At 44.7% G+C, this 27508-nt stretch overlaps 1 protein-coding gene across 9 annotated transcripts in view; it reads right to left on the bottom strand.

Annotated features, from left to right (window-relative positions):
* The window catches only part of LOC310922222 (chromodomain-helicase-DNA-binding protein 1-like), a 117886-nt gene that overhangs the window by 89618 nt on the left and 760 nt on the right, over positions 1 to 27508 (bottom strand). For all 9 annotated transcript variants that reach the window (XM_083882653.1, XM_083882652.1, XM_083882656.1 and 6 more), the window contains exon 2: positions 26484 to 26660. In XM_083882653.1, coding sequence (XP_083738779.1) covers positions 26484 to 26533 — 50 coding nt within the window. In that variant the 5' untranslated portion in view covers positions 26534 to 26660. The remainder of the gene's footprint in view (positions 1 to 26483; positions 26661 to 27508) is intronic.

The following is a 27508-nucleotide window of genomic DNA, read 5'->3' as shown; positions in this document are numbered from 1 at the left end:
GTGTGATAGATTTGAAGGACGCCTTTTGGACTTGCCCTTTGGACGAGAGAAGTAGAAATTACTTTGCTTTTCAGTAGGAGGATCCGGATACAAACAGAAAACAGCAGTTAAGGTGGACAGTCCTCCCCCAGGGATTTGTGGAATCCCCAAACCTTTTCAGACAAGCATTAGAACAACTGTTGACCCAATTCACCCCGAGGGAAGGGACAAAGCTTTTGCAGTATGTGGATGACTTGTTAATAGCTGGACCCTCCAAAGAAAGTGTGAGAGAATGTACTGTAGCTTTGTTGAATTTTCTGGGAAAGAAGGGTCTGAAAGTCTCGAAATCCAAACTGCAATTCATGGAGCCCAAAGTAAAATATTTGGGACATTGGTTAACTCGAGGGAAAAAGAAATTGGACCCTGAAAGAGTGGCAGGTATCATAGCATTACCTGCACCCAAAACCAAAAGACAAATCAGGCAGATTCTGGGGCTCCTGGGATATTGCAGACAGTGGATTGAGGGCTTCAGTGAGAAGGTGAAATTTCTGTATGAGAGGTTAAACACTGACAGAGTGAAATGGACTGAGCGGGATGAATCTGATTTTCAGAAATTAAAGAATATCCTCATGACTGCTCCGGTGCTGACGTTCCCAGACATAAATAAAGAATTTCAGTTATTTGTGGATGTGAGTGGACAGACAGCACAAGGAGTCCTGACCCAGGAATGGGCAGGAAAAAGAAAACCTATAGGTTTTGTGTCCAAAATTTTGGATCCTGTCAGTCGAGGGTGGCCAACATGCCTGCAGGCGATTGTGGTAGTCGCTCTTTTGGTTGAGGAGGCGAAGAAGGTAACCTTCGGAGCGCCTTTGGTAGTTTATATCCCTCATGATGTGAGAAATATCTTGCAACAGAAAGCAGAGAAGTGGTTAACTGATTCCAGGCTTCTGAAATACGAAGCCATTCTAATCAGCTCTCCGGGTTTGGAGCTAAAAACTACCTCTGCACAGAACCCGGCTCAGTTTCTATTCGGAGAAGCCTCGGAAAAATTATTACATGATTGCATTGAGATTGTGGAGCTTCAGACGAAAGTAAGACCTGATTTGGAAGATCAGGAATTGGAAGGAGGAGAGAAGTGGTTCATAGATGGTTCTGCAAAGGTAGTGGAAGGAAAGAGGAAGTCGGGATATGCGGTTGTGGATGGTAAATTGGGAGAGGTGGTGGAATCAGGTCCCCTAGAAGCGGGTTGGTCAGCCCAAGCCTGTGAGCTTTATGCTCTTTTAAGGGCCCTTCGGCGGCTAAAAGGAAGAAGGGGAACTATCTATACCGACTCCCGGTATGCCTTCAGAGTGGTACATACTTTTGGGAAAATTTGGGAAGAAAGAGGGCTGATAAATACGAAGGGAAGAGGCTTAATCCATGGAGAAATAATTAAACAAATCCTAGAGGCCATTCGAGAACCGAAAGAAATCTCTGTGGTCCATGTAAGGGGACATCAAACAGGACTACAATTCCAAACCCGTGGTAACAATCTAGCCGACAGGGAAGCTAAAAGAGCAGCTCTGCTTATGGTGAGTGTCCCTGAGGTGACAATGGAGGAAGCCCCTGAATTCCCTCTACCCCCTTCTGAAAAGGAAACCGAGGAATTCGAGAAGATCGGAGGGGTCCTAGAAAGGGGTAAGGGGAGGCTGCCCGATGGGAGGGAATTAATATCAAGGGAAGCGGCGAGAAAAATCTTGCAGAGATTGCACAGACAAACACACTGGGGAACTCGGGCGTTGGCTGAACAGTTTCTAAAATTTTTCAGGTGCAAAGGGATTTTTGAACTTGCCAAACAAGAGGTACAAGGGTGTGTCGTCTGCCAAAAAGTAAATCGATCCAGATCCAGACAAATTACCTGGGGGGGCCGTCCTCTCTCATATAGGCCATTTGAAAGGATCCAGGTAGATTTCACGGAATTACCAAAAATTGGGAGATACAAATTTCTATTGGTGATAGTGGACAAATTGACTCATTGGGTGGAAGCTTACCCCAGGGCAAAAGCCACTGCACAGACTGTGTCAAAAATTTTGCTAGAGGAACTTATCCCTCGGTATGGAATAATTGACTATATTGATTCAGATCAAGGGACACATTTTACTTCAAAAGTTATCAAACAAACCTCAGAAGCCTTGGGCATCAGATGGCAGTATCACACCCCTTGGCATCCTCAGAGCTCGGGACAGGTGGAAAGGATGAATCAGACCCTAAAGTCTCAATTGTCTAAACTTATGCTGGAAACAAAAATGTCTTGGATCAAATGCCTCCCTCTAGCTTTGCTTAACATAAGAACTATGCCGCACTCTGAGACCGGGTTGTCCCCCTTTGAAATGTTGTATGGAATGCCCTAAAACATGGAATGCCGGTGGGACACCCTCGAGTCGAAGATGCACAATTACAACCTTATCTCATTGCTGTAAACAAAAATTTACAGGATCTCCGAAGGCGTGGACTTATTCCCCAAAGTGCTCCTCTAGGATTCGCAATCCATCAGATACAGCCGGGAGATAAAGTGTTAATCAAAGCCTGGAAAGAACTTCCCCTCACCCCACACTGGGAAGGACCCTTCCTTGTTCTCCTCACCACTGATACTGCGGTCCGAACTGCGGAAAAAGGCTGGACTCATTCATCAAGGGTAAAAAAGGTTGAGGACTCAAATACCTCAGATTGGAGGATCACCACCCCTCCAGGAGAGCTGAAAATTAGGCTTCAGCGTCACGATAAATGACAAATCAGATAACTTGTACCACTCCTAACTGTGATTGCTTTCTGTGATAAAAATAGGGTAAAAATTCGTGTATAAAATAATAATTCGATGTATAATGAAACAAAGCTAAAGTAAAATTGTAAAATCCAATAGAAGGGTAACCGTTCTCTCTCAGCCTGCTAATCTCAGTTGCAAAGACAGGACGAAGGTCATCAACTTAGACAAAAGACACTGGCCAACCCTGATAAGAATCACTTCCTCGCCAAGGCAAGGAGAAATTCCTTCCTGAGACGATGCCAATTTCATCAACCTTCTGGTGCTACAAGCGGAATGAAATCAACATAAGACAGACTCTTGGAATTGACATAAGAAAGGAGCCTTCCCGGAATGAGACAACTAGACTTGATGAGGTCCGGGAGGGCCATCGAAAAGAAATCCGGACTATTCAACCCACCTTGGACACCTGGACTGCCTAAGGGCAGAAAATTCCTATAAAACGGTGGACTGAAAGCTGCACTGGCGTGGACTAGGGCGTCTTGTACATCGGTGCGGACCTCTATCCACCCAGCGTGCGCTGACAATTTCCTATTATTGTGGTTTTTCTCTTTTTCAGGTGCTCGATATTCTGTTATTAATAAATTGTCATTTATTAACCTGAAATTTGCCTTTGCATTTATAACAGATTTGGTGCCGTGACTCGGATTCGGAGGAAGCTGCGGGGACCTGCGATCCAGGAGGGTACCCCTGCCGATTTCGGCGGCCTGGTGAGTGAGGAGACCCCGCGGCTCCACCCGAACCTCCGAACCAAATTTAGGAGCGAGAAAAACCACAAAAATAGGACAGGGGAAAGAACGGATCCGGGGGCAAAGAGAGCTCGGGAAGGCAAAGGGCCTTCGGAAAAGCCGCGGCTTGCAATTGCTCGTAAAACGTCTAAGTGCACGAAGACATCCACGCAGGAAAAGGAGCTGTAAGTACTGCTGGTTGAGCGGGTGATCGGGCGAGTGTGTGAGATGTGATCTGATCACGAAGCGAGTGTGGACTTCAAGGTCGCAGTTCCGTCTTTTCCCGCGAGGGGAGCGGTCGGCCGCGAAGGAAGCGATTTAGTGTGAAACTCTCTCACATTGCTCGTCAAAACCGGGACGAAGGAAGTCTCGGGGACCGATCACGGAGTGGGCAAAAAGGGGAAGGGTACGTCCTGTTGAGCTCGGGAATTGGTAAACCCTTTTTGCCAGCGGACCAAGGTAAGGGTCCAAAGAGAATCCGAAAGGATTGAAAACCGATCAGGAACCCTCGGCACAGCTCGCTGGAGGGGGAGTGATCGAAAAAGCCCCATCCCCTGAGAAACAACCAAAGACACAACGCACAGGCAGAAAAGTCGACTTGCAGGGAATTTCGAAGATTTGGTAAGGAAATTCGCGAAACATGGGACAGAGAAAGAGTAAGCCCCAGAAAAAAACCCCAGAAAGACCCCCCACTGGTAAGGGAAAAGGGAACCATGAAAATCCCTCGAAATAGTCCCTTGGGGTGGATGTTGGAGCATTGGGGAGATTGTCCACAGAGGAAAGAGAAATCTAAGGAAAGAATGATTTACTATTGCATGGATGTGTGGGGTGGAGAGAAATTGGGGAATCACCTCACGTGGCCGGTAATGGGATCATTTGAAAGCTGGACATGTAGTAAGTTAAATCGCTATGTGAAAAACAAGAGCCCCTCAGACCCCGAGGAGAGGGAATACGCCCGGCTTTGGCTGAACACCCGAGCTGGTTTGTTCCCGATAAAACAGAAAGGGCGGCCCGGAACTGGGACCGAGCCCTGGGAGCCCCTAGATCACCTCCCACCTCCCTACATTGGGCTGAATTCCCCACCCTCTCCAGAGCAAGTGGTGCCCACAGCCCCCTCCGATCCTCCAAACCAGCTTTTGGGGGCACAGGCATCTCAGGTGGGGAGTCATGCCTCCCCTCCATTGTCCCCACTGGCAGCTCCCTCACTGCCACCCCCGCTCCTGCCTCTCCCGTCTGGCCTGGGTCCGTCGGCGGCGCCCCCGCCGATAGATGCCATGACCGCGGGAGCCCCCTCTGAGATCCCGTCTGCGCCAGCTTGGGGGCACTCTCGGTCACCTTTTCCGCCGCAACCAGGGTTGCTCCGAGCGGAGGAGAGACCCCCCTCTGCTGCACAGGCGGCAGTCCCGCCCCCGCAGTCCGGAGAGGGAGACAACCCACTGCTACCAGTTCTCCCCCTGCTAGCAGAACCCGATTGAAAGCAAGGAGGATGAGTGACGAATGGGGAGAGAATGAGAATGTGGGACACAGTTTACTTCCATTAAGGGAAGTACCAACGGCCCCAGGGATCATTGGATTTGTGAATGTGCCTCTCAACACGGGAGACGTAAGAGCGTTCAAAAAAGGAAATGGGGCGATTGTTGGATGATCCTTTTGGTGTGGCGGACAGGTTGGATGAGTTCCTAGGGAGCAGCATTTATACATATGAGGACCTGATGGCAATCCTGAGGTCTTTATTTTTGGTAGCTGCGGTGAAGGAGGTCCAGAGACAGGAACAGGCTTCGGGGAAATATAAAACCTTACCGCGAAAGTCTCAAGGCCCCCGAAAAGCAGCCCCAGACACGAGAAGGGAACTGCCCGAGTGCTACTATTGCAAAAGGGTAGGACACCTTCGGAGGGACTGCAAAAAGAGAATGAAAGATGAAAAAGTATTTCAGGAAGATTAGGGGTGTCAGGGGCTCTTCACCTTGGGGACCAGGACATCTAACGAGCCCCTGGAAAAACTAAAAGTAGGTCCCCAGCGTCAAGAAACCGTTTTTCTGGTGGATACCGGGGCAGAAAGGAGCACTTTACAAAATCTACCAATAGGGTGCACGGTCGGTAAGGAGAAAGTTGTGGTGGTGGGTGCAAAAGGGGATCCCTTTAGAGTACCTGTGATAGAAAGCGTGGAGATTGAATCAGAAAATAAAGTCTGCCTAGGGAATTTGTTGTTGGTAGAGGAAGCTGATTACAACTTGCTAGGGAGAGATATGATCATCGCTCTTGGAATTAGCATAGTTGTAAGAAGTTCCGATCTTGTGGTGAAAATGTTTAAACTCACTGAGAAGGATGAGGCAGACATCAATCCAGAGGTATGGCACTCTAAACGGGAGGTGGGGAAGCTAGAAATAGACCCCATTCATATTATAATCGAGAACCCCGAGGACCCTATACGGGTCAAACAGTATCCCATTCCCCTGGAAGGGAGAAAGGGATTGAAGCAGGTTATCGATGTCCTCTTGAGGGGAGGAACAATAGAGCCATGCATGTTCCCCCATAACACCCCTATACTGGCTGTAAAGAAGGCAGATGGAAGCTATCGGTTAGTTCAGGATTTGAGGGCAGTGAATGCCCGAACCAGGACTAGGTTTCCGGTAGTGGCCAATCCGTATACTTTGTTGAATCGGCTCACGCCTGAGGATGTGTGGTATAGTGTGGTTGACCTGAAGGATGCATTTTGGACTTGCACTTTGGATGAGAAAAGCAGGGATTACTTTGCCTTTCAATGGGAGGACCCCGATACCAACAGAAAACAGCAGTTGAGATGGACGATGCTTCCGCAAGGATTTGTAGAATCCCCTAATCTATTCGGGCAGGCCCTGGAGCGCCTCTTGACTCAGTTTACCCCAAAGGCAGGGACGAAATTGTTGCAGTATGTGGATGATCTGCTAATAGCAGGATCTTCAGAGGAGCGGGTGAGGAAATGCACAGTGGAATTGTTAAACTTTATTGGAGCTAAGGGTCTGAAAGTTTCAAAATCCAAACTGCAGTTCACGGAGCCCGAAGTGAAGTACCTGGGGCATTGGCTATCCCAAGGGAAAAAGAAATTGGACCCTGAGAGAGTCGCGGGAATTATAGCATTGCCCGCGCCAAAAACTAAAAGGCAAATACGCCAATTATTAGGGCTCCTGGGATACTGCAGACAGTGGATTGAGGGTTTCAGTGAAAAGGTAAAATTTCTGTATGAAAGATTAAACACCGACAGGGTGAAGTGGACCGAACAGGATGAATTAGATTTTCAAAAACTAAAAGAGGTTCTCATGACAGCCCCAGTACTGACCCTTCCAGATGTGAACAAAGAATTCCAGTTGTTTGTAGATGTTAGTGGGCAAACTGCACAGGGAGTCCTGACTCAGGAATGGGCCAGCAAAAAGAAACCCATAGGATTTTTGTCAAAAATCCTGGATCCTGTGAGTCGAGGTTGGCCTATGTGTTTGCAGGCTATAGTTGCAGTGGCACTCCTGGTGGAAGAGGCGAGAAAGATTACCTTCGGAGCCTCTCTGGTAGTTTACACCCCTCACGATGTGAGAAACATTCTGCAACAAAAAGCGGAAAAGTGGCTGACCGATTCCAGGCTTCTGAAATATGAAGCCATCCTAATCAGCTCCCCAGGATTGGAGTTGAAAACCACCTCGGCACAAAACCCTGCACAGTTCATGTTTGGAGACCTTTCTGAGGAACTGTTGCATGATTGTGCTGAGATCGTGGAACTTCAGACAAAAGTAAGATCAGATTTGGAGGATCAGGAATTGGAGGGAGGAGAGAAATGGTTTGTGGATGGGTCGGCAAGAGTAGTCGAGGGGAAAAGAAAATCAGGATACGCAGTGGTGGATGGCAGAACAGGAAGAGTGGTGGAATCGGGTCCCCTAAGACCCGAATGGTCGGCCCAGGCTTGTGAGCTTTATGCTCTCCTAAGGGCTCTCAAAGGGTTAAAGGGAAAGAAGGGGACCATATTCACTGATTCTCGATATGCGTTTGGGGTGGTTCACACTTTTGGGAAAATTTGGGAAGAAAGGGGCTTGATAAACACAAAAGGGAAAGGTTTGGTCCACGGCGAAATGATTCGACAAATCTTGGAGGCAATCAGGGAACCAAAAGAGATTGCGGTAGTGCATGTGAAAGGGCATCAGATCGGATTGCAATTTCAGACGCGTGGGAATAACCTGGCTGACCAAGAGGCAAAAAGGGCAGCATTACTCACAGTGAGAATCCCCGAGGTGATTGGGGAGGAAAACTCCGGAATCCAAATATGTCCCTCTGAAAGGGACATTGAAGGATTTAAGGAGATGGGAGGGGCATTGGAGATGGGAAAATGGAAATTGCCGGATGGAAGGGAATTGGTCCCGAAAGGTGTGGCCAGAGGGATCCTGAGACGCCTGCACGAACAGACCCACTGGGGAACACGGGCATTGGCTGACCAGTTTCTGAAATTCTTTGGGTGCAAGGGGATCTTTGAGTTGGCAAAACAAGAGGTACAGGGGTGCGTGACTTGCCAGAAAGTGAATCGATCCAGATCCAGACAAGCGGCTTGGGGAGGTCGTCCTCTTTCATACCGGCCGTTTGAAAGGATCCAGGTGGATTTCACTGAATTACCAAAGGTCGGGAGATATAGGTACTTATTGGTTATTGTGGACAAATTGACACATTGGGTAGAGGCGTACCCAAGGGCAAAAGCCACGGCTCAAACGGTTTCCAAAGTATTATTAGAGGAAATAGTCCCCAGGTACGGAATCGTGGATTGCATAGATTCAGATCAAGGGACTCATTTTACCTCGAAAATCATAAAACAATTAACCGAGGCCTTGGGAATCAGATGGCAATATCACACCCCCTGGCACCCTCAAAGTTCAGGGCAAGTAGAAAGAATGAATCAGACCTTAAAAACTCAGTTGGCAAAACTCATGCTGGAAACTAAGATGTGTTGGGTAAAATGCCTTCCCCTTGCTTTACATAAAAACCATGCCTCATTCTGATACGGGGCTGTCCCCCTTTGAAATGTTGTATGGGATGCCATACAAACACGGAATGCCTGTGGGACATCCCCGAGTCGAGGATGTGCAGTTACAACCTTATCTCATCACTGTAAACAAAAATTTACAGGAGCTCAGAAGGCGTGGACTCATCCCCCAAAGTGCCCCTCTCGGATTTGCGATTCATCAGATTCGGCCCGGAGATAAAGTGTTAATCAGGACTTGGAAAGAGATTCCTCTCGCCCCGCAGTGGGAAGGACCGTTCCTGGTACTACTCACGACTGACACCGCAGTTCGAACCGCTGAGAAGGGTTGGACTCATTCCTCAAGGGTAAAAAAGATCGAGGACCCAAAAGCCTCGGACTGGAAGGTCACCACCCCTCCTGGAGAGCTCAAAATCAAACTCAGGCGTCAACCTAGATGACCGACCAGATAAGTTGTAATACCCCAGGTTGTGAGTGCTTTCCTGTCATTCACTTTGAATGCGTGTACTGTAAACAGGTTTGGGTCACCCACTGTTAGAGAGGGAGTCGACCTAAAGGTTTGTGCACTAACTGTCTAATCAAGGAGCAGGTTAACACAGACCGCCTCTTAGTACTTGCCACTTGGGCCGGACTTTTGGAATTAGATTCTCCTGAGTGGTATCAGATTTTCAAAAAGGGAATAAAGGGAAAATTGGACGCTAAAGCAGAACCCTTAGCAATTGAGTGCCGGAGGACCATCAAGGTACCTTGCCGAGGAGATACAATCAAATTATCCCGGTGGGCAACCTATAAGAGAAGGTTTGCCATCAGGACCACACGGGCCCCTGAAGCAAACCCTTGCTGTCGAGAAGATGGTTTACCCTGCCGTATGTTCCCATACGGGCGATGGGCAAGGCAGAGGGGTTTTTCGGTGGGGAATCCTGACGGTCCTGAGCCTAGCCGTGTGCTGGGCCAAGGGGGCCCTTCCAGGGGCGCTCCTGGGGGAGAATCCTCCCGCGAAGTGTGAATGGTGCTTAACAGCACCAGAAACCGGGCCGATAATGGATTGTCCTCTAAAAAGGCAGTTGGGTGATTGTTGGGCTAATGGCACTCGGTTTCACCTTTGTGAATTAGAAGGAAGGGTCCGGTGCCAACGCTCAGGGGCAAGTCCTAAGGGCGGGCTGTTCAGGGATCCTGCTCACTCACTCGTTAGACAAAGGCGGGAACTCGAAACTCCTTACCCGGTACCAACATGTCAACAATGTAACAAAACTGTATGGATGGGAGGAAAAAGGCAATCTACCTTCCTTGCCTACTATAAGGTGAACCCCCTGTGCTACGACAAAGCGAAACTAAAAATATGTAATATGGGTGGAAAATTGTATTGGGAAGGGAGGAATCTCAAACATGAGGAAACGGGTCTCTTGGACTCAGAACCCATCATTTTCGAGTTATTGCCTCCGGGAGATAAGCGTGTGTGTTTGCAGTTTGACCAAGTTTTTTGTTTTTCAAGGGACGAGGAAGGGATGGACCCTGAAAGTAAAATGAAACAGGTAACATTGGAACTCAGGAAAAAGGAAGCTGAGGCCAGAAAGAGGAGAATTGAGCAGGAAAGGTTGAAATCGCTCAGTGAACAGTACGAGCAATTGGAAAGGCAATACGGGGATGGGGGATTTCCGGCCCCTAACCAAAATCTCTTTGTAGAACTAATGCAGGAGATAGCCACTGAATTGGGGCTGACGGATTGCTGGATTTGTGGGGGATTAAAGTCAGCCGAAAGGTGGCCCTGGAAAGGAGAAGGATTAGCCCCGGAACAACTTCTAAAATGGGAAAGCTCTAAATTGTCAAAAATAGTAAAGAGACCGGAGGGATGGATTTTGGAAAAAAGGATAGTGGGAACTATCTGCATCAGCCGGGAGGGGAAGGAGTTCACCGACCTGGTGGGTTATACTCCTTGCATAAATACTTTAACGGTGAATGACAAAACACGGGTCTGGCAACCTGAACCACCCTCCGGATATTGGAGCCAAATTCGAGAAAAAGATTGTGAGTGGTTTGAGACTATGGGACTTTGTTGGCACAAAAGTCCCGGGGCTAATCCATTTCAGGCACTAGCGGGACTGAGAGAGTACTGGGACGAGCCGGGTAGAACCAATATAGGCTGGAAAGCTCCAGATGGGATATATTGGATTTGTGGAAAGAAGGCCTATAGCGAACTTCCCCGAAAATGGAAGGGGTCCTGTACCCTAGGAATGATAAGACCCTTCTTTTTCACCTTGCCCAGAGCCGAAAGCAGTTTGTTAGGAGCTCCTCTGTTCGAAACATTAAACCGACAGAGAAGGGAAATAAGACGGGTGCTACCCATAGCCGGAGGCAACCAGAAATGGGGGGAGGAGGAGTGGCCCGCTGAAAGAATCATTGAGTATTATGGGCCAGCCACCTGGGCTAACGATGGCAGTTGGGGATATCGAACACCTATTTACCTCCTGAATAGGTTGATTCGGCTGCAAGCAGTGGTAGAAGTGGTTTCCAACCACACCTCAGAGGCCTTGGAACTCCTGGCAAAGCAGCATTCACAAATGAGGGCTTTTGTGTATCAAAATCGGCTTGCCCTGGACTACCTGCTAGCAGAGGAAGGAGGGGTCTGCGGCAGATTCAATGAATCAGAATGCTGCATCGAAATCGATGACTATGGGGAGACTATCAAAGGGTTAGCACAGGAAATCAAAAAGGTGGCACATGTGCCAGTCCAGAAGTGGAATTCAATTCTTCAGGCTTCATAGTGAGACCAGCTGTTCGGACAGGGGGAATGGTGGAAGAAGGTAATATTCTTTATAACGTGCTCCATTGCAGGCATTGTCTTCCTCCCGTGTCTGATCCCTTGTTTCATTCGACTGATACATTCAGTCGTCCAAGGGATGCAAATAGCATCCCTTCCCATAGATCCAGAGGCAGCACAAGGGAAAACCGTGTCCAAAATAATGAAACTTGAGGAAGAAAAAGGTAAAAGAAGGGCTGCAGAGGCCCTAAAGGAATTCGAAAAGGAGCGGAAGCTCCAACAAGGTGATGAATCCTCCCAGGAGGACTGGGAAGAATGTGACTTTTTAAACTAAAATTGAGGTCAATAAAGGGAGAAAAGCGAATTTTTAATTTGATGAATTATTAGGTGGGGGACTGTGATAAAAATAGGGTAAAAATTCGTGTATAAAATAATAATTCGATGTATAATGAAACAAAGCTAAAGTAAAATTGTAAAATCCAATAGAAGGGTAACCGTTCTCTCTCAGCCTGCTAATCTCAGTTGCAAAGACAGGACGAAGGTCATCAACTTAGACAAAAGACACTGGCCAACCCTGATAAGAATCACTTCCTCGCCAAGGCAAGGAGAAATTCCTTCCTGAGACGATGCCAATTTCATCAACCTTCTGGTGCTACAAGCGGAATGAAATCAACATAAGACAGACTCTTGGAATTGACATAAGAAAGGAGCCTTCCCGGAATGAGACAACTAGACTTGATGAGGTCCGGGAGGGCCATCGAAAAGAAATCCGGACTATTCAACCCACCTTGGACACCTGGACTGCCTAAGGGCAGAAAATTCCTATAAAACGGTGGACTGAGAGCTGCACTGGCGTGGACTAGGGCGTCTTGTACATCGGTGCGGACCTCTATCCACCCAGCGCGCGCTGACAATTTCCTATTATTGTGGTTTTTCTCTTTTTCAGGTGCTCGATATTCTGTTATTAATAAATTGTCATTTATTAACCTGAAATTTGCCTTTGCATTTATAACACTTTCCTTTTATTCATTTCAAATGTGTCTATTGTAAACAGGTTTGGGTAACTCATTGTTGGGGAGGGAACAGACCGAAGGGACTGTGTACCAATTGTCTAACCGAAGAACAGGAATATACTAGCTGTCTCTTAATACTTGCCACACGGGCTGGACTTTTGGAGCTAGACTCTCCTGAGTGGTACCAAATTTACAAAAAGGGGATAAAAGGGAAATTGGATGCCAAGGCAGAGATTTTGGCAATTGAGTGCCGAAGGACTATCAAAGTACCGTGCAGAAGTGATACAATTAAGCTGTCTCGGTGGGCGATCTATAAAAGGAGATTTGCTGTCAGGACAACAAGGGCCCCTGAAGCTTATCCCTGCTGCCGAGAAGATGGTCTCCCTTGCCATATGTTCACATATGGGAGAAGGGCGAGGCAGAGGGATACATCTGTGGGGAATCCTGACTGTCCTGAGTCTAGCCCTGTGTTTGACCAAGGGGGCCATCCCCGAGGTGCCTCTGGGGGTGAGTTCCCCAGGGAAGTGTGAGCAGTGCCTGACTGCCACATTAACCGGACAGATAATCGACTGCCCTCCAGGGCAACAAAGAGGTTATTGTTGGTCTAATGGCACTCGATTCAGTCTCTGTGAATTGGAAGGGGAGGTCCAGTGCCGACACTCAGGGGTAAGTTTTAAGGATGGTCAGTCAAGAATTCGTGTTGTGGGAGGGGAAAAAGCTCCACATGTCATACGTAAACGAAGAGTCAGGATGCTTCCCCCAATCCCAGTTTGTGCACGAAGCAATAAAACCGTATGGGTAAAAGAAAAAAGACAACCAACCTCATTGGTAAACCCTTTTTTGGTACTCTTCATAGCCTGTTCTATTGCAGGTATTATTATTCTTCTTGGCTTAATCCCTTGCTTTATTAGAAACTAGAAGGAGGGAGGAGGGAACGGAAGAGCAGCCAGGACCTTGAAAATATTTGAAGAAGGTGAAACACTCCCGGGATGTGGTGAGATTTCTCAAAAGGACTATGATCCCAATTGGTATTAATAGTCTTCTTCACAGCAAACAAATATAATAAAGAAGCACAAATTTTTAATTTAATAAAATTATTAGGTGGGGGACTGTGATAAATGTGACATTGGGTAAAAATTTGTGATAAAAGAATATAGCAAGATATGTTAGATTGGTGTTAATATAAAAAGGTATGGTCCATAGAAACTATTCCCCCGCCAGGTTTCCACCGTCCTCAGTCCTGAGACAAAGAGAACAGGACAAGGACCATTACGAGAAACAAAGACACTAGCCAACCCAGATAAGAATCGGCATCGCACCCAGACAGTGAAATTCCTCTCCAAATGAAAAGGAGAATTCTCCGCCGAGGAATACACATTGAAATAAACATGGGCCAGCGAGCTCCATCCACCTGTGAAAGGATCTTCCCGGAATACGGTCTGCAGAGTCCGACAAATCCGGGAAGCCCATCTGAAAATTATTTGGACTATTTGGACTATCCTGGGCACCTGTTCTGCCTCGGGACATGAAAACCCCTATAAAATCCCGAGCTGCGACCTGCTCCGTGTGGATTTGGGAAAACCGTGCCTTAGAGTGCGGTCCCCTCATCCACCTGGCGCTGCGCTGTGAATCCTTTTGTGGTTTTCTCTTTTTATCGGTGATTGGGATCGTTTTATTAATAAATTGTTTCTTTGTTAATCCGATTCTTGCCGTTGCGTTTATAACACTGCTAACTTTTTTTGGTTTTTTAAGATTAACAAGCTGTTTTTTTCCTTTTGCTGGTTAAACTATATGCCCAGGAATAGGACGCACAAGAATTGAAAAGCTGGTTCAGAAGAGTTCCCCTGCCCAAGGACAGAATTTCAGGAACCTTAAAGAAACCAGTAAAAATTCTTAAAGTTGAATGTGGCCAGCATATTTTTGTACCAGAGAAATACCAAGTGAAACTTAAGAACTGGGAAAAGATCAATGAACATAAAATAGGTGGTCAAAAAGCGGAAAAGGTGGTTGCTCATGTAAAAGAAGACTGAAGAGGACCAGAGGGCCCCACCCTAGAGAACCCTCTGGTTATAGTCAAACTGGGGAACAGAGAAAAAGAAATAGAATTCTTAATAGACACAGGGGCAACATTTTCAGTGCAGAATAAAACCTGTAACCAATAACTATGTTATAGTAAAAGAAGTGACTTGCCAGTCTGAAAGATCTTATTTTTGCAAACCATTGAAGTATAAATTGGAGAAACAATGGGGAATTCATAGATTTTTATATATGCCTAAAGCTCCAGCTGCACTTCTGGGCAGAGATCTGCTAGAGCAGATGGAGGCAAAAATAATATTTAAGAATGGGGAAATTATTTTGGATGTAAAGGGTCAACAATATGTAGAACTGTTAAGCTTAATGATGATAACCAAAGAAATTGAAGTTGCAAATGAAGAAGAGAATTTCAGGAAAATAATAGATCAGGTGTTTCCTGGAGTGTGGGCTTCTGACATACCAGGCAGGGCAAAGTCAACACTCCTATGTTGCCAGTGAAGAAGCCTGATGGGTCATACAGGCTAGTACAGGACTTAGGAGCTGTTAACAAGATAACTGAAGACGTGTATCCAGTAGTTGCTAACCCTTATACCTTGTTAACTCATTTGACCCCCTAACTAACCCAGTTTACTGTCTTAGATTTGACAGATGCTTTCTTTTGCCTCTCTCTCCATGAAGCCAGCCAGAAAATCTTTTCATTTGAGTGGGAGAACCCCAAAACTAGACAGAAGAACCAGCTCACATTGTGTGTGCTTCCTTCCCTAAGAGTACAAGAACTCATCCACTATATTTGGGGAGCAGCTTGCAAAGGATTTGGAGTCTTGGGAACCTCCACCAGGAGAAGCACAGTTGCTCCAGTATGTGGATGACCTCCTAATAGCCACCCAGAACCAGGAAACATGCGTGGACTGGTCGGTAAGCCTCCTAAACTTTTTTGGGCCTGCAGGGGTATTGAGTATCCCAGAAGAAAGCCCAGCTGGTGAGGCAAACAGTCATTTACCTGGGCTATGAAGTGAGTGCTAGACAAAGCACCTTAGAGCAAGATCGCAAAGAGGCGATATGCCAGACCCCAAAGCCTCAAACAGTGAAAGAACTTAGAACCTTTTTGGGCATGACGGGGTGGTGTAGACTGTGGATCTATAATTATGGAACGTTTGTTAAACCTCTATATGCCTTGATCATGGATGGAATCAGAGAACTTCAGTGGACAAAGAAAGCTACTTGAGCCTTTGACCAGCTAAAGAAGACCTTAATGTCAGCTCCAGCCCTAGGACTTCCAGATGTGAGCAAACCATTCTTCTTGTTCTCACACAAAAAGCAAGGGATCGCCTTGGGAATATTAGCACAGAACTTTGGCCCATATCAGAGGGCAGTGGCCTATCTTTCCAAACAACTGGATATGGCTGCTAAAGGATGGCCAGGATGCCTCAGAGCTGTTGCAGCAGTGGCAGTGAATATATATCCAGGAAGCACGCAAATTCACCCTAGGCCAGAAGATGACTGTGCTAGTGTCCCACACAGTGTCTGCAGTCCTTGAGGCAAAAGGGGGACATTGGCTCTTCCCACAGAGATTCCTGAAGTATCAAGCTATACTGGTAGAACAAGATGATGTTAATATTGTGGTAACTAACATTGTGAACTCAGCTTCCTTCCTCAGCGGGAGTATGGGAGAACCAGTGGTCCACGACTGCCTGGAGACCATCGAAGCCACCTACTCCAGTCACCCGGATCTGAAGGATACTCCAATTGAGGATGCTGAGACCTGGTTTACTGATGAATGTTGTCAGTAGAAAGCAGCATGCTCGGTATGCAGTTACCACAAGCAGGGAGGTAATAGAGTCTGGACCATTGCCCACCAACACCTCTGTGCAGAAGGCTGAAATAATCACTTTGATCCGAGCCTTAGAGCTGGCAAAAGGGAAAGAAATTAACATCTATACAGAATCAAAGTATGCGTTTGAGGTAGTCCATGCACACAGAGACATTTGGAAGGAAAGAGGACTATTAAACTCACAAGGGAAAAGCATTAAACATTCACAAGATATCCTGAAGCTGCTCGATGCTGTGCAGCTACCTGAGAGAGTAGCAATCATGCACATCAAAGTGCATCAAAAGGTGAGCTCTGAATTGGAAAAAGGGAATATGCTGGCAGACAGAGAGGCAAAAGACGCAGCCAAAGGTGAGGTACCCGATGAGACAACTGAGGCAGCACTGATCCCAGATGGAAAAATTTCAATTGAAGGTAAGCCAGTATATAATGAGAAGGATAAGAAACTTATTAAAGCAGAGAAAGCAAATTATAATCAGAAAGGGTGGGCCGTGACAGAGGAAGGGAAGCTTGTAGTACCCTCCTATTTGTTATGGCCATTAGTGCAAAGGGAACATGAGAAAACACACTGGGGAATAGACACCTTGTATAGCTATTTGAAGGAAAGAATTATGGCCAGAAAGTTACAAAGTACAGGGATACAGATAACTCATCAGTGTAGTCTTTGCCTCCGAACTAATCCCAAAAATACCCCAAAGACTAAAATGGGACAAATTGAGAAAGGCTGTGGTCCTGGGCAACAATGGCAAATTGATTTTACAGAGCTGCCCAGGAAGGGAGGATATTGTTACCTATTGGTGTTAACTGATACCTTTTCAGGATGGCCAGAAGCCTTTCCTGCCAGGACGGCTAAAGCCCAAGAGGTAACCAAATCACTGTTGCAAGAAATAATACCGAGGTTTGGAGTTCCAGCCACCATATCCTCAGATAGAGGGCCACACTTTGTTTCAAAAATTGTATAGCAAATAAGTAACCAGCTAGGAATAGACTGGGAATTGCATACCCCATACCACCCTCAATCTAGTGGCCAAGTGAAAAAAATGAACCACTTGATTAAACTACAAATTGTGAGATTGGGACAAGAAGTTAATTTGCCCTGGCCCCAGGCTCTCCCATTGGCATTATTGCAAATTCGGACAAAACCAAGGGCGAAAGAGAAACTAAGTCCTTTTGAAATATTGTACGGAAGGCCGTATGCAGTTCAAGACGGAACAACACCCATGCAAGTAGGAGAGGAAACCCTACATAAGTATATGGTGGCCCTAAATAGACAACTTAGAGAGATTGAGAAATATGTGGCTGGAGCTCAAAACAGGGAATTAGATGGGCCAGTACATTATATACAACCTGAGGATTATGTATATGTTAAGTCTTTTGCAGAAAAGACCTTGGAACCACAGTGGGAAAGACCATTCCAGGTGCTTCTTACCACCTTCACTGCAGTCAAGATCAAAGAACAGAAGGCCTGGATCCATCACTCCCGAATGAAGAAAGCCCCAGAAGGAATCTGGAAGATCACACCAGGTGATAACAAACTGAAGCTGAAGCTCACTGGGAACCACGAATAGATAGACTAATAGTTATTATGGGCATTATGTGGAAAGCTGTAATTACTGCAGTAATAACCTTAACTATAGCAAGGGTCAACGCAATACCATGTAGGTACAATGTGAAAAGCTTATGATGCTCACTCTCGTAAGGCTTTAAATAAGACGCTAAAAGTCACGAATGCAAGCTTATGGGAAGGAAGAAATGTTTGGGGATGTAAGTATGCATTCGTACAGGATGGGTTCCATGAGGCTTACCACTCGCCCATGAGACCCATCTGGATTAGTCCTGAATGCTGTGACAAATGCTTGAGTAAATGTCCTCAGTTTAGACTCAAAAGAGAGGGGTGTGCAATAAGAGGATATGACATTGACTTTAACATCACTCAAGTATGTACTGAGCTCCATAAGGACAAGACCAAGATTACTCCACCAGTGCCAAGAAAGGCTGTGATCACCCAGGTGCCATCTATCCCAGAAGTAGAGGAACAAATAACTCCTGTAATTACCAAAATTGGACCATATGCTATTAAAAAGACAGGAGTTCAGAAGCTGATAATTAACCCAAGTGGTCTTTAAAATTAGTAGAAATGGGAGTACAGGTAAACCAGAACATGCTCCACTTCTCAAGAACTCCTTTATGGACTGGACCACTTGGCTCCAAAAAAGTATGCCTCCTAATGTTAGAAGTAAGAGAGATCGCACTGGGGTGCTAGGAAAAGGACTGGGAGTAATGCACTACCAGTACAGATCAAACTTAAAGAAAGACAGCCAGTAAGGGTTAAACAATACCCCCTAAAGAAAGAAGATAGAGAAGGGATTAGTCCAATTCAGCTAGTGAAAACGTTTCAGTGGCTCTAGGGTGTACTCAGGCACAATTGTGGATGCAATCAGTGGCTGCCGCAGTTATCAGAGAAGGCGGAGAGGGAACATTTCCTGCTGAAATTCACAAAATTGTTTGGGGCAATGCCTCTGATATGGAGAAGGAGCTTCAGTCTTGGTGGGTGCTGGTCAATTTCACCTATAACCCTGTGACCAGTGTAGTGACAGCCTTTGTTTTAACTATACATGATGCCTCAGTGGACCTAATACATCCAATGGTCCCCTTAGGATTAAATCATGAGGGAACTGCATTGTACCCTTCTGAACACCAGATGTGGGCACGAGAAATTGAAGGAAAATGGCAAACCGTTAATCTAGAGCCCTGTACTGTGAGGAGACAACTAGGATACATAGGTGAAGGGACATTAGAAGGTGACAAAGACACTTGTTTGGATACGGACCAAAATATTTGTCACTTTGAAACACATCCAGGCAAACAGAAAACTTCACTGGTGTATACAGGACAATACACCATGACACAGAGACCATCAAAGGAGTTTTTAAGAGACTTGAGGAACATTTGTCTCATCATTGGTGGGATGTGCTTTTTGGGTGGTCTCCAACAGCAATCAGTATACTAAATGCCTTAGTCCACCCTATAGTTGTGTTGCTTGTTTTGGTTAGTATAAGTTTAGTTTTATCTGTTGTGATACTTGTTTGGAATTGGAAGATGCTACAACGAGTAGCAGCCTTAACTTCACTATCAAAGGTGTATGGCTTGGTCTTGAGAGACACTAGCTGTACAGATTGGATAGATGAGAAAGACTATATATTGAGTAAAGGAATTTACTCACTTTAAAGAAGTGGGAAATGAAGCATTAATTTAGAAGAATTAAGGACTTTAGTTAAAATAGATATTGCTGAGGTAAGATAGATAAGCTTCCCTTTTGTTAACAGAAGCTGGATTTAAGGAACTGATAAATCATGAAGCCTGTCAAACTATGTTTGTGCATCCTGACTAATCAATAGACTCCATGAATACAATACAATCATAAATCAAACAGTCCTGGAAAAACAGGATTCAGTTGTCATGCAACACTAAAAGGTTAAAAAGTCAACGCAAGGAAGACCATCTTACTTCATCATTTTGGGACGCCGCCCCATAAAAAGGACCACCGACCCATTTCAAACACACTACACATGCTTAATAGCTTTTTGGCTAATTACCATACAATGCGGGGAATGGGATGTACCAGAGTTATGAATATGCATTTGTGTTTTGGGTATTCAATACTCCTGTACATGAAAGGACCCTGTGATCATCTGTAAATTGCGCATGTGTATTTGGGAGCTATCCCGCACGCTGCCCGGCGTCGTAATAAACATACACTTTCTAACTTTAAACTGTTAAGAGAGTCTTTTTCCGTCATAGTTAGATATTGGTATTAGATCAAAATCCATATTTTTTTAATAAATCACTAACAACGACCTTCAGAAGAAGGTAGGAAGAAGGGCAACATCCGTCTAACAATGGGAGTACGGATGTCTGTAGTCGAGAGAGAGCAATTAACAAAGTTTTTGAGTTGAAGTTGGCTAACTGGGGGAAGAAATTTTAGAAAAAAGAGCTCCGAGAATTAATTTTGTGGGTGTTTAAAAATTCTTCGGACATTAAAAAACCCAGTGACTCGGAAAAACCCGGAAATGCCAACACACACACACACACACACACCCCACTTCGTCCTCCTTGAGAGTTTTTCCATCGGACATTCCAGCTGACAGATACGGGACCAAGACAGCGGAAGTCTGTGCCCGTGTCTGGCCCGGGGAGCAATGCGACACTGTCGGTGACCCCGACGTCCTGTGTCCGCCGGCACCAGAACCTCCACCCGGGGTCCCCAGTGGCAATGCGCAAGCCATTGGGGACCCCTCCTCGCTCCGTCCCGCCAGTCCCCTCGTGTTCTCCACAGCCCTCCGACCTAACACCACGCAGCCCAGCCGCCTCCCCCCGCTGCTCCCGGAGCAGAGCCTTCCCCGGGGGCGGTGGCCCACTCCCTGGGTCGCCTCGGCTCGCCGCCGCCCCCGCCTGCCCCGCCGAGGGCAGCGCCGGGAGCGGGGCATGGGCAGCCCACAGCCAGCCGCTCCGAAAGCGTCGCCGCCCGCGCCGTGGGAAGACCGAGCGGCGCCGCTCGACCCCACACAGCCCCATATTGCCGCGGCGGCTGCACCGCCGTTGCAACCTCCTCACACACTCTGCCTGCACTCCTTCGCGGCATGCCCACCACCCAGAAGAGCCAGAGTCTAATGAAGCTGTGTGGGAGCACAAGAAAGACTCGCTGTACTTTTCCAGCTTGGTGCCAGCCACCTTTTCCTTGCGTGTCCTAACACCTGATAACATGCAATGTATGGTGACTGTGCTGCTGACTCCCTCTGGGGAAGGAGGTGGAGGGGACCATTCTCTCAGGGTTGTAGCCAGAAGCCCCGCTCCCACCTCCTCCGTGCTTTGTGCTGCTCCGAATGCCACTTCTGGTCAGCGGCTCCGCTGCTTTCAGCAGCCGAGCAGTGCCCGGGGCCGCCCCAGACACAACACGGCTCCCCACCCATGACGCAGCGCCAGGTGACGGTGCCTTCAGTCCCACCGCCCGATCCCGCTCTGCCCAGTCAGGAGGGCGGTCACTTCCCCGCCTGGCGGGGAGGAGGGATGCGAGGGGGAAAAAACCCGGCGGCGCCATGCAGGTTTCGCCCGCTCCCAGCGGTGGCAGCGGCCTCGGCCGGTCCCGCGCCCGCGGTGCTGCGGCGGAAGCTCCGCCCACCTGCTTCACTCCACTCCAGCCACCCCGCTCACGCCGAGTGCACCCTTTAAATACAGCCCTTGCCACTCGGGCTTCCCCGAGATCTAAAGCTGCCAAGCGCCGCCGGCGAAGAAAGAAAAACCATTGTCGTTGTTACCAAGCCTGTTCAAAACAACAAATTAATATAACTGTGGAAGTTCTCCGTGTTAAACCTAACACTTCCCGGTACCCCCCCCCCCCCCCCCCCCACGGTGAAGATATCTTCAGTCATATTTAGACTACCTTGAGTTTAAATGAATCTTATATTACGTCAAAAACAACCTTAGCTCTATTTTTATACAGTATTTTACTTTAAAAAAGGATCAATTTTAACTTAACAGTATTAATTTCAATTTCTCATAAGATATCTTTACCTTCCAAAAAGTTTCAGAATGCATTTGTTAGTTTTGTTATGACTGAAATTTTCCTAATAAAAATCTGCTTTAATTAGTTTTAATATTTACCCACTAAAAATTAAGCTAAAGGTTTTTAAAGGTGCCTTTTTGGAATTAGTGTGAGATCATATCAGCTACAGTTTCCAGAGAGGGATGTTGTTAAATATACTGATAATACATTTGCAAAAATTAGTAACATATGACAAAATCAGAATCAAAATCTAAATGTGACCTTGTCTCTTAAGTGTTTATTTTTAGTAAGCTTCAAACTCCATGCCTGGCACAAACAAGGATCCAGCCATAAGATATTATTTGATGTTACTTATGTGTATTCCTTTGATTATTCATAAGTCGTTTATGCTAGGGAACTTTTTCAGTAAATATTAATAAAAGTTTGTTTTTAAGATATATTAGGGAAGCTCTCCTGACCAGGACCATAGCTCTGGCCAAGCCATGGCCCTGGCTGGCAGGAAAAAATGCCATCAAACCCAGGTGTTTCTATCCTAAGCATTTAAGCAGTTATAAGTATTTTTGTTTAGTAGTGCTTATTATTTTGATTAAACGTATTGTCTTTCTGTTCATAATGTGAGAAATCAGGTTGTAATTTGTGTCAATCAAATAGCATGTGTGTCTGTGGGCAATGTGGACAGAGACCATGGGATCATTATAAAGAAGTTTTAAATCAGCTAAGTAAGGCATGGAAGTGGGGTTTAACAAGACAACTATATAACAGTAGGCTTTTAGCTAACAGCTTGTTTTAACAACAAAATTGTAATTGTTTGATTACCTTGCATAAGTTTTAAACTGTCCTTAGTATAAATATAGAAGAATTTATAATCATTAAAAGGGAAACTGAGACTAACATAAACTGACAGAGATATTTTGAAACATGCTGATTTTGAGGTTTTGTAACTGAAGAGCCTCATGCAGACAGGTGTTGGAGCCCTGCTACCTTTGGGTTGTGCAATGACTGAAAGGAGGCTTGCAAAATGTATGCTGACTAACAAAATATATGTGCTTGTTTAAGCAAACTATATAACCAAAAATAATGCTAGTGGAAAAAGGTATTTTAAAAGAAGAATGAGGGGGCTGGAGAGACATCAGAAGACCATCTTGGACCACCTCCCCAACAGACCTTCAAAAACCGCAACTGCTGGTTATGAAGAAAAGCAAGCAGAAAATAACTAAAAACTTGGGGAAGTGAAGTGCCAAGAATGGTATAAGAAGACCACTGCTCAAGAGCTGAATTCATGCGTTCCTTGGGGCGGTGACCCCCGCGCATCCAGCGCTGTAATTGCTCACTCTTTTATTGAACAAATTAATAAATTTGCTATATTGCTTGATGCATTGGCAATTCTAGCATTTCATTTATTACAATAATAGGATAAGTGCATATTAAATATGTATTGTGATTAACCAGTGCTCACCAGGTCAAAGCCAGCATGAACAATAAAATCTTTTAAATGAGCCTGTTTAAAACACCATTGCACTCCAACCTGACACCTAACACTTGTAAACTTACGGCTTCTTAAAGAATTGACCAAGATACTATAACTCACTGAATTTTTATCAGTGAGGCAAAGTAGCAAAATTTTACTCTGAAGTCACATGTATTAATCTCAGCAGCACAACCTATTTACAAAACTGTAGGCTGCCATCACCAACTCATGACAACCAGATATGCTAACACAGGTAAAGCACACCTTTGAAAAACAGAGAGGGGAAAGGTGTAGAGAAACCCCACAGACTAGGGTAGCCAAAGCCCTGTGCACTTTAACAATATTGCAAAACTCTCAAAATCCTGTCATCTTGAATTAGCTTTTGTCATTACAGTCCTCTAGTGACGTCCAGTTACCTAAACCTAAGGTATTGGTACAAAACAGTCACTTGGGGGTGCGGATATGCATATATTTCCACAGATGCTGGTATTCGATGGATAATATTCGATGGATAACGACCATCTGCACCAGCTAGATAGAAATCTGAGACCTTCGGAATGACAACTCACCTGTAACTTTACCTGGACCTCAAGTTGGACACTTTAAAGGACATGTACTAGCAAAAGAAAATGCTACCTGTGACAGTTTTAAATGTTACTTTTAATAGTTTTTAAGTTAGTTTGTTTATAATGTTCAAGTTTTAACTTATAAGTTTTAAGTAATTAGTCGGCAGCAAGCCACCCAGTAACATTATACCCTTGATAGCTCCTAAACATCATAGTAAAAAATTTGATGGGACACGCCAATAGCTAGAAAGATTAGGTTTATCGGTTTAGTGACATCATAAATATTTCTCACCCCTACAAACAATTAAGTAATAAAGGGGGCGAGTATGAAGGTATAATAAGTCTGGTTTGATTTTTCATTAGTTTAAAAAGCCTTTTTACAAATGATAAGTTTTACTTTTCTGTTCTTAACAATGAAGTGTCTTTCTTTTATGCCTCATATGTTAAACTACAATTTTTGTTAATAGAAAAGGTGAAATTTAATAAGAAGGAAAAAGCAAGTGAAAAAAAAAGTGCATGTAAGGCATTTGATGATGAGGAGTGACAGTATAGAAAGGAGGAGAAAAAGGAAAAGAGAAGAAGAGAGCGAGAGAAAGACTGAAGAAAACAAGTGGTTTACTAAGAATAAAAGGTATTGGGTTGAGAGCAAAGAAATGAAAGAAAAAGTTTCAATTAAGTGTTATATTAATCATTACGTTAAGCTTACTTTCTTACCTATATCTTTTACCCCTTACATATGTCAAAATTAATTCCTTGTATGTGTCCTGTTTACATTTACCCATATAACATCTCATGTGAGTCTTGAAACAATCTAACCTGTAATGTGAGTTCTTTATTAGAGAGAAAAAGCAGCAAAGATAAACGAAGCAACAACCCAAGCTAAATTAATGCCAAGCCACAGTCACCAAATATCCTGCGTCTTCTGGCCTAAAGACTCCAAGAAAATATTCCTTAAAAAATAAAGTACTACAAGAAAGACTTGAAAAAATCGAAATGGACAACAAAGACTGGTTCAATTAACTTTTTAAAGGCTAGAACCTATCCTCATATGCACTCTCCATAGCTAAAACTGGACTGTTAATTTTCTTAGTAGTTATAATGATTGTTTCCTGTTGCATGTTAAAACTCATGTTCAAAACCTTAGAAAAAAACATTTTCTCTTTAGAAAGACAAAAGGGGAAAGATGTAGAGGGCAGTTTCCCTGGGGAAGAAGAGAACCCTGGAAAAATGCCTTGAGAAACCCCATTTACAGTGCCATAAGCAAAAGGCTTATTAGCATAGTCTCTATGCAAATTGTTACTAGAAAGTTCTTAGTTCTTTGTGTTACTATAAGTTGATTTTTAGTACAGGAATTTTAATATTCCTAATCGTTTTCTTCTATTAGACTTTTCCCTCAGACCCCACCTAAACTCCCCACCCACACCGAGGTACATAAGTACCCGTCTGACCCAAGACCATGCCTTTTGCCCCTTGTTACTGCCTTGGTCCGGTTTAGTCCAATACAGTGAACACCTTATTGTTTGTTATTTTCATATTATTAAAATTGCTTTTTGGAGAACTGGATCGAAGCTGTCTCTCTCTCTCCATCAAGTTGCCACAGAGCTAAGTCCTGAAGAAACTCAAAGGGGTCTGATCATCTGGGCTCGGACCCTCAGAGGTTTCACACCTAATATCACCTAAACACTTCTCTTCCCCCTTCTTCCCACCCCATTACTCACACTATGCTACATGCAAGCCTAATGGCCAGCATGTGCTGAATGATCAGCTGGCCATTATGTTCTTAGATTTTTTCACTTGCGGCAATAATTTAGATCTTACCCCCTTTACCCAACTGGCTGTTTTCATAAAGCCCACAGAACTCAGTTTTCTTTATGACCTTTGACTCATGAAATCAACTAACAGGTTCAACAGGCTGTGATCAGAAAGAGGAGATGGACAAGACAGATGGGTAGACTGACAACATGATCACAACAGCTTCTATTTGTAAGTTTACCTTGCCTTCTTAAATCTGAAGCATTCATCATATTCTCAGTTTTAGAAATGTTAACTTCCTAATGCAATAGATACTTATTCTAGAATACTTTTAAGTTGAACAAGAATTCAATTCCACCCCTACAAGTTCACTGTTATCTTGCAGCAGGAAAGTTCTAGCCAGGCTTTTTCAACCAAGTGAACCCTCTACATACCCTAGAACTCCAGCATCGACATTAGAGGAGTGGATTTTTTTTTTTTTTTTAATTAGGATAACAGCTGGGAAAACTGTACTTTCACTTTGGAAAACAAACACGAAGTTAACACTTTCTGTTATGCTGCTTTGACAACTCAATTAAAAAAAAAAAAAGGAAGCCTCACTGGAATTAACAGTCCACTGTTCTAACTTTAGAGATAGCATAGTTTAGGGTTTATATAGTACATATTATGCATGCATGCCATGCACTCTATAGATAGACATGAGTTTTACATTATCATTTCAATCTAATCTGTTTCAGCTTTTGACACTTCAGACAACGTTTGAGGAAAAAAAGTAATGCTGATAGAGCTTAAATAGAATTAAAGCTGTATTATGTAAGGTATATACACGATTGTTACAGTCATTAAATTAAAGGATCTGATTTTAACAAGCAGATAAAGCATCTGTAAAAATGCATGGTCAGTCCACTTGCTAACCAGGAAGCTTTAGCACAAAGTTAAAATGTAAACCAATTCTAAAAAACAAAATACAGGAGAATATGTAACCAAGGACTGAAAATGCTTACCTTGACTCTCCACTACTGTTTCTTACATCTTCATCACTGTGCCCATTCATCGTAAATATTAAGAAATTAAAAAATAGAATTCCACTCAGGTTAGAAGGCAGATGCCAAGAAATTACTTCTTGTTACTCTGTTTTCCAGATGACTCAACTGTTCTCTGCAAGATTTTTCCAAAATTGCCTAGAGTAGTAAAGAAAAATGTTAACATAATTTGAAATATTTGATGGTTGCAACTGAAAGATACTGAAAATAACTTATCTTGTAATAACACCATCAAAAGGGAGTATCTATCATATCTGGAATCTTCTTTTTAACTGAAAAATAGCTTTTGGTATGCCATAGTCCTGTCTTAAGAACAACTCGATCTTACTTTTAAAAGAAAACAGCCTCCTCAAACACATAAATAAAAATTATAATTATTAATGCTCTAAGATATGACTAGCAAAATTATTTAATGCACAAAACACATATCATAAGCTATTCTAGACACCAAGTTTACATTCTGTTGGGGGTAGAGTCAAGAAAATAGACTGTCCCATTTTTAAAAAATGGCTCAACTACATCAAGCTAACAAGATGCCACAGATGGAGTGATCACTATTTCAAACATCTTCAATCAGATCTCTACCGTGTCAGATGCACCTAGAAAAAGTTTAGGTTCACATTAAATGGAGTGCAAGTATAAAATCACTGGTAATAAGTTAAAGAGCAGCACCTCTCACAGATGTAGTGGTGTGAAAGCAATTAGGGGCCCGCCTGCAGGTTGCCTGCTTTGAGGTACTCTAATACAGCCCAAGCTCCAGCTCGTTATGGAGGCGGAGGCCGCCTCGTACTGGGATGGTAAAAACCCTGCGCTCAGGCACTATCTCAGACACCAGGGCCACTCCAGGCAGCAAACAAAAGCAGTGACGGGGGAAAAAAAAGTGATAGGAAAGAGCCCTGTAACTCCAGAGAAGCCGCGAAGGTAGACTGGGGCCCCCGCGGCGGCGAGCCAGGCAGATTGGTGGTTCCTCACAGATAGGCCGCTGG

This window comes from Zosterops lateralis (assembly GCF_965231275.1).
Source record: "Zosterops lateralis genome assembly, chromosome: W".
In the NCBI taxonomy this organism is placed as follows: Eukaryota; Metazoa; Chordata; class Aves; order Passeriformes; family Zosteropidae; genus Zosterops; species Zosterops lateralis.
Note: the sequence above shows the minus strand (reverse complement) of the source record. Positions and strands in the feature narration are given on the sequence as shown.